This window comes from Lipotes vexillifer, unplaced genomic scaffold, assembly GCF_000442215.2.
Source record: "Lipotes vexillifer unplaced genomic scaffold, Lipotes_vexillifer_v1.1 scaffold1403, whole genome shotgun sequence".
Classification (NCBI taxonomy): domain Eukaryota; kingdom Metazoa; phylum Chordata; class Mammalia; order Artiodactyla; family Lipotidae; genus Lipotes; species Lipotes vexillifer.
This window is the reverse complement of record NW_006775845.1, coordinates 186278-194477: the sequence shown is the minus strand read 5'-3', so window position 1 is coordinate 194477 and position 8200 is coordinate 186278. Positions and strand designations below refer to the sequence as shown.

At 36.8% G+C, this 8200-nt stretch overlaps 1 protein-coding gene across 1 annotated transcript in view; it reads right to left on the bottom strand.

Annotated features, from left to right (window-relative positions):
* RHOBTB3 (Rho related BTB domain containing 3) overlaps positions 1 to 8200 on the bottom strand; it is a 55743-nt gene that overhangs the window by 43119 nt on the left and 4424 nt on the right. Inside the window, exon 3 of the mRNA XM_007450230.1 lies at positions 1400 to 1586. Within this exon, the coding sequence (XP_007450292.1) occupies positions 1400 to 1586 (187 nt within the window). The remainder of the gene's footprint in view (positions 1 to 1399; positions 1587 to 8200) is intronic.

The following is an 8200-nucleotide window of genomic DNA, read 5'->3' as shown; positions in this document are numbered from 1 at the left end:
AAAAAAAAAAAAAAAAGAATCTGCCTGCCAATGCAGGGGACACAGGTTCGAGCCCTGGTCCAGGAAGATCCCACATGCCATGGACCAACTAAGCCCGTGCACCACAACTACTGAGCCTGTGCTCTAGAGCTCACGAGCCACAAACTACTGAAGCCCTCATGTCACAACTACTGAAGCCCATGCACCTAGAGCCTGTGCTCCACAACAAGAGAAGCCACCGCAATGAGAAGCCCACACACCGCAACGAAGAGTAGCCCCCACTCGCCACAACTAGAGAAAGCCCACGCACAGCAACAAAGACCCAATGCAGCCAAAAATAAAAATAAATAAATAAATTTTAAAAAAGAAAGAAAGAAATCACAGCGTATTCATACAGTGGAATAATACACAGCAATAAAAAGAATGTATTACAGATAAGTTCAGCATGGATGAATCTCAAAAGTATCACGCTAACTGAAATTAGGCCAACACAAGACACTACACACTGCATAATTCCATCTGTATGAAGGTCAAGAATAGATAAAACTAATTTATGTTGTCAGAATCTAATCTATGAAGTCAGAATAGCAATTATCTCTGGGGAGGGGTGTTATCAACTGGAAAGAGGCATGAGAGGCTTCTGGAGTGAGGCAAATGTTCTAGATCTTGAGATATGTGATGGCAGCATAGCTATATATATGTGTAAAAATGCATTAAACTGTGCTCTAAAATTAGTGAAGTCTAATGTCCTTTATTTTGCTATACTTCGATAAAAATGAAAAAATGAGTAAAAATGAAATTTTAAGACACATGTGCTGAGGAAATAACCACTAAGAACTATAAAATACCACCAATTCAGGGTGGATTCTGAGTTGACCCTGTGATATCTGCCAACAGTATGCACAGAAGCAACTACTGAAATTGACTGAACCAAATTAACCCATCAGCTACAGAGTCAACAATCCTCTCTCTTAGGTGGTGGTGTCAGTGTATTCAGCTCACTCATTGCTACCTACCTAAAAACGCTGCTCCCAATCCCACATCCTTATGGGAACAATCTGTCCTTCCCAACGGAATAGTCCCTTAGATTGTCAAAAAGAGTTTTCCAGGGTTCAGTGCCAGCCTAATACCTCTCCTATATCAAAAAGAACACAATTACTGACTTCCTTCACTTCTACAGAACAGCAGTTTAAAAGACAAACTTGTACCCATCAGAATCACAGCAGTAGTTTGTGATACTTTCCTTTGATGTCCCATTATCATATCCAATGATGAAGAGATAACACATGGCATTTAAACCCACAGTCATTTTGCTTTCAAAAAAAAAAAAAACAACTGTACTAATCATTAATAAGCTTAATGCTATTCAAAATTAATATGGTACCTGCACTCTCATATAAAAGAAAAATTAAATACTTACCATTTTGTCTTGTACCAACAGCAGCAATGATTACTGGAACTGAATTTAATGCTCTTTTTATCACTGGAATATAATTATCCTTCACTTCGTGAAATGAAAACTTGTCATTTACGTTGTATTTGATCACAATGATGTCAGCACCTCCAATTAGATTTCGAGAGGTGTACCAATCACTGTCAAAAATGTCCTAAACCAAAATGTAAAGAGCAATCTTTAGTCTGCTGATCTTCAAATCCATCAGGAAATAAACTGTAACATATTAGATTAACTTTTTTACTATATTTTAATTTTTGGAATTCATTTTTAAAATTTATTTTTAAAAAAGTACGTGAAATTTAAAACGTTTGAAGTCTATCAAGTCTTTAAATTTTTTAATTTATTCATCTAGCCTGGACAACTATGTAGTGATAAAATAGAATCTAGAGAATTCCTGAGACTCTGATGGAATAAGCAACCTCTTTCAACACCTGTACTTAAAAATGAACACTTTGTTTTAAAATTATGCCACAAAACATTAGCCAGACTCATCAAGAAAAAATGGGAGAAGACTCAAATCAATAGAATTAGAAATGAAAAAGTAACAACTAACACTGCAGAAATACAAAGGATCATGAAAGATTACTGCAAGCAGGTATATGCCAATAAAATGGACAACCTGTAAGAAATTGACAGGGGCTTCCCTGGTGGCACAGTGGTTGAGAGTCCACCTGCCGATGCAGGGGACACGGGTTCGTGCCCCGGTCCAGGAGGGTCCCACATGCCGCGGAGCGGCTGGGCCCGTGAGCCATGGCCACTGAGCCTGCGCGTCCGGAGCCTGTGCTCCGCAACGGGAGAGGCCACAACAGTGAGAGGCCCACATATCGAAAAAAAAAAAAAAGAAAGAAATGGACAAATTCTTAGAAAAGCAGAACCTTCCAAGACTGAACCAGAAAAAATAGAAAATATAAACAGGCCAATCACAAGCACTGAAATTGAGACTGTGATTAAAAATCTTCCAACAAACAAAAGCCCAGGACCAGATGGCTTCACAGGCGAATTCTATCAAACATTTAGAGAAGAGCTAACACCTATCCTTCTCAAACTCTTCCAAAATATAGCAGAGGGAAGAACACTCCCAAACTCATTCTATGAGGCCACCATCACCCTGATACCAAAACCAGACAAAGATGTCACAAAAAAAGAAAACTACAGGCCAATATCACTGATAAACATACGTGCAAAAATACTAGCAAACAGAATCCAACAGCACATTAAAAGGATCATACACCATGATCAAGTGGGGTTTTTATCCCAGGAATGCAAGGATTCTTCAATATATGCAAATCAATCAATGTGATAAACCATATTAACAAATTAAAGGATAAAAACCATATGATCATCTCAATAGATGCAGAAAAAGCTTTCAACAAAATTCAACACCCATTTATGATAAAAACCCTCCAGAAAGCGGGCATAGAAGGAACTTACCTCAACATAATACAGGCCATATGTGACAAATCCACAGCCAACATCATTCTCAGAGGTGAAAAACTGAAACCATTTCCTCTAAGATCAGGAACAAGACAAGGTTGTCCACTCTCACCATTATTATTCAACACAGTTTTGGAAGTTTTAGCCACAGCAATCAGAGAAGAAAAGAAATAAAAGGAATCCATATTGGAAAAGAACAAGGAAAGCTGTCACTGTTTGCAGATGACATGATACTATACGTAGAGAATCCCAAAGATGCTACCAGAAAACTACTAGAGCTAATCAATGAATTTTGTAAAGAGCAGGATACAAAACTAATGCACAGAAATCTCTTGAATTCCTACACACCAAGGATGAAAAATCTGAAAGAGAAATTAAGGAAACACTCCCATTTACCACTGCAACAAAAAGAATAAAATACCTAGGAATAAACCTACCTAAGGAAACAAAAGACCTGTATGCAGAAAATTATAAGACACTGATGAAAGAAATTAAAGATGATACAAACAGATCAAGAGATATACCATGTTCTTGGATTGGAAGAATCAACAATGTGAAAATGACTACACTACCCAAAGCAATCTACAGATTCAATGCAATCCCTATCAAACTACCAAAGGCATTTTTCACAGAACTAGAACAAAAAATTACACAATTGTATGGAAACACAAAAGACCCCAAATAGCCAAAGCAATCTTGAGAAAGAAAAATGGAGCTGGAGGAATCAGGCTCCTGGGCTTCAGACTATGCTACAAAGCTACAGTAATCAAGACAGTGTGGTACTGGCATAAAAACAGAAATATAGATCAATGGAACAGGATAGAAAGCCCAGAGATAAACCCACGCACATATGGTCACCTTATTTTTGATAAAGGAGGCAAGAATATACAATGGAGAAAAGACAGCCTCTTCAATAAGTGGTGCTGGGAAAACTGGACAGCTACGTGTAAAAGAATGAAATGAGAACACTCCCTAACATCATACACAAAAATAAACTTAAAATGGATTAAAGACCTAAATGTAAGGTCAGACACTATAAAACTCTTAGAGGAAAACATAGGCAGAACACTCTATGACATAAATCACAACCAGATCCTTTTTGACCCACCTCCTAGAGAAATGGAAATAAAAACAAAAATAAACAAATGGGACCTAATGAAGCTTCAAAGCTCTTGCACAGTAAAGAAAAACATAAACAAGATGAAAAGACAACCCTCTGAATGGGAGAAAATATTTGCAAATGAAGCAACTGACAAAGGATAAAAAAAATCTCCAAAATTTACAAGCAGCTCATGCAGCTCAATACCAAAAAAACAAACAACCCAATCCAAAAATGGGTAGAAGACCTAAATAGACATTTCTCCAAAGAAGATATACAGATTGCCAACAAACACATGAAAGAATGCTCAACATCACTAATCATTAGAGAAATGCAAATCAAAAATACAATGAGGTATCACCTCACACCAGTCAGAATGGCCATCATCAAAAAATCTACAAACAATAAATGCTGGAGAGGGTGTGGAGAAAAGGGAACACTCTTGCACTGTTGGTAGAAATGTAAATTGATACAGCCACTATGGAGAACAGTATGAAGGTTCCTTAAAAAACTAAAAATAGAACTACCATATGACCCAGCAATCCCACCACTGGGCATTTTTTTACTGAGAAAACCATAATTCAAAAAGAGTCATGTATCACAATGTTCATTGCAGAGCTATTTACAACAGCCAGGACACGGAAGCAACCTAAGTGTCCATGGACAGATGAATGGATAAAGAAGATGTGGCACAGATATACAATGGAATATGAGCCATAAAAGGAAACGAAATTGAGCTATCTGTAGTGAGGTGGATGGACCTAGAGTCTGTCATACAGAGTGAAGTAAGTCAGAAAGAGAAAAACAAATACTGTATGCTAACACATATATATGGAATCTAAAAAAAAAAAAAAAGAAGAACCTAGGGGCAGGACAAAAATAAAGATACAGACGTAGAGAATGGACTTGAGGACACAGGGAGGGGGAAGGGTAAGCTGGGATGAAGTGAGAGAGTGGCATTCACATATATACACTACCAAATATAAAATAGATAGCTAGTGGGAAGCAGCCGCATAGCACAGGGAGATCAGCTCGGTGCTTTGTGACCACCTCGAGGGGTGGGATAGGGAGGGTAGGAGGGAGACGCAAGAGGGAGGAGATATAGGGATATATGTGTATGTATAGCTGATTCACTTTGTTATAAAGCAGAAACTAACACACCATTGTAAAGCAATTATACTCCGATAAAGACATTTTAAAAAAAAAACAATCCACTAGGACTAAGTACAAAAAATCAGAATGCTAGATTTATGCACATGAAGTAAAACATAAATAAAACACCATATACAAGAAAATAAAATAAAATAATGCCATAGCTTTATCACCTAATAGCTTCAAAAATTAACACTATGCATTAGATGCAAGAGCATCAATGTGAGTAAGGAAGCTTCAGAGGATTTTCTGTGACCCAGTTAGATAATGCAGGATTGTTCAGTGATTTAGACTGTATTGATAATACCCTGTGAATTCTGTGGAGTTCGACATATTTTATCCATATCTCAAAATTCATGTATATTTTTCAACTTTATCCATTCTTTGGACAGTACTGCATATATATAGTGTGCATGTGAGGGGAACAAGGGAGGCGGAGGGGTATGCCTCCACAAAAAGATAGTGTGTATTATAAGATGATGTTAACGTGGTAAGGAGTATATGTGCAATTCATGTATTTTGTTCATATCAATTAAAAATTCAGGATAAACCTTTCCAATTTTGAAATGTTTACTTTTGGACTACAGCTAATAATATTTATATTTAGAATTAGGGCCGAAAGTAATTTAGTATGGACCCTACTCCTTAAAACTTTGCACCTTGATATTTTAAAAATAATTTTTCAAAGTTACTGTGTGAATAGTGGTATAAGAAAAATATCGTTATGTACCTTAATACCATTGCTAAATATGCATAAGTGGCTTCCTTCTCACATTCTGGTTAACTATTAATCATTATTTGTCCTTTCATGTGGCCTTTGGTATGTATTCCTAGGATGTAATAAGTCTAGATTAAGAAAACAGACAGCTAGATATGGCTAACAAGTCCAAAAACTGTTGGGCTATGAAAGTCTGCACTTATGAAATATGAGTCCAAACCAGGGTTTGAATCAATCAGTTGTGACAGAGCTTTTATCCTGTTAGAAAATTCTGGAGAAGTGTCACAGCAATGCCCTTCTGCAGAGAGCTGCTTCTCACCAGTACACCGCCATGCCCCAGCAAAGCCTCTCCCAATTCCCTACCCCCTCACAACCTGCCCATTTCCTACAAGTATATTCTGCATAACAAGAATTGCAGAATTTTTAGATACGAATACTTCACTGAGAGTGGGATGGACAGAGCCTTTTTAGAGGAAGATTTAAAAACCAAAAAAAAAAAAAAAAAAAGGCAAACTATGGGGATATAAACAGCAAAGGCAAAATTCTTGAACTTAGTGGAGGATGTAAGAGGAGGGAGAAGTGAATTGGGACACAGATCAAGAAAATGTGAAAGCTTCCCAGCAGAGCTCTATGCTAATTTCCAAATCCCAAACCACAAAACCCATTCAGTTCCAGCTGTATCTGTTACAGTATTCAAGCTCAAAGTATATACGTACAACAGGGTATATAAATACAATAAAGAAAGAGGACAAAGTCAGATGAGATGAACAAACTAAACTTAAGTGGGACCAATATCAAGCATCCATTTAACTCTGAGAGAACAAATCAAAAGTAACTGCTCTCTGCATTCCAAATAGTTCAAAATTCCAGAGTTACTGGAGACGTGTAGAAAGAAAAAGGAGACATTTAAGGGAAAATGTCATGAGGAAATGGGTTTTGGCTTCATTAACTCTGTGGTACTGAGGATATAAATCTATAAATAATTTTATTTTTAATACAAATCAGAGCTTCAAACCCTGCCCAAGAAAAGTGTGCATATATTATCTCATTGCTTTTTATGGAATATTTTTGGTAAACAGGAAAAGATCTAGAAATGAAATAATAATATAACAAAAAAGGGTGGGTTTGAGAGACATACTAAACAATAAGCTACATGTAATGAATTTGAAGCACATTTATTTAAAAAGTGCCAAGTATATATGGCAAAGATCCAGAGTGAGGCTGCGGATATACAGAAGAAAACTAGGGAAGATAAGCACAACTATCTCACTCTAACTCCAAGAAAACAATGCCACATTTCTTCCCAAACTGTCTCAAAGAGAAAATGCTCCACTGGTTTCTAGAAATATGAAGGAAATCAAATTCTCCCAACCCTTGTAAATCAGTTCCAGGATTTCCTCTAGGCAGTTATGCAGCACGAGGCTTGGAGCCACATTTGGGGAATGGAACTCATCTTTTGAAAAATAATCTTAATTTTTATAGCAAAACAACAATTTTATTCTACTTGGTTGTGAGGCTGCAATACAGCATCTACTAAGTACTAACACGGCTGCCTCTATGTACTTTATTTGTGTGGAGATCTTGAATGATGTGTGGGCAAACTTTACTTTTGCTTCATTTAAGCAATACATGGATATACTAAATTTGTGATAAATACTTTATTATTATCGTAGCTACCGCTTATTGATTACTTACTACATGCCCGTCTAGATGCTAAGAACTTTACACATACTAACTCATTTATTCTTCAGCACAGCTCTGGGAGGCAGGGATTATTATGTTTATTTTACACACAGAGAAAATAACGCTAAGAGAGGATGAGTGACTTTACCCAGGAACACAGCCACTAACTCGCAAGGTGAGGATCTGAAATCAGGTCCTTTTGATATCAAAACCTGTGCTCTATCTGCTCTGCTATGTTTAATATTCTGATTCAGTACATGGCAAATACCAGCTGATGAATACAATCAACTTTCATATCTCTGCTTTTACTTACCACCAAGAGAAGAAAAGCACCTTATAAAGAGTAGCTCTACACATGTATTCTACTATGTCTGAAGACCACTATAACCCAGAAAACTGTGCCTGGTTACAAACTCAATGTCTTAAAAAAGGCCAGAGTCTAACCAAACAAAAGGTGATTAACATAATAAAACATAACAATAAACTTAAGACCAAAGAAATCCAGACTGTGAAGGCTTATTTCAATCGATTTGGAAGATTTCATTTACTACAATCCATGGGATCACAAGTATTTGCTTTTGCTAAACAAACAACATAAAAAGGAAAGAGTTCACTGCTCAAAGAAAAAGCAGGAAAGGTTATCCTAACATCCTAATTCAGCTTATTTTATTTTCCCTAC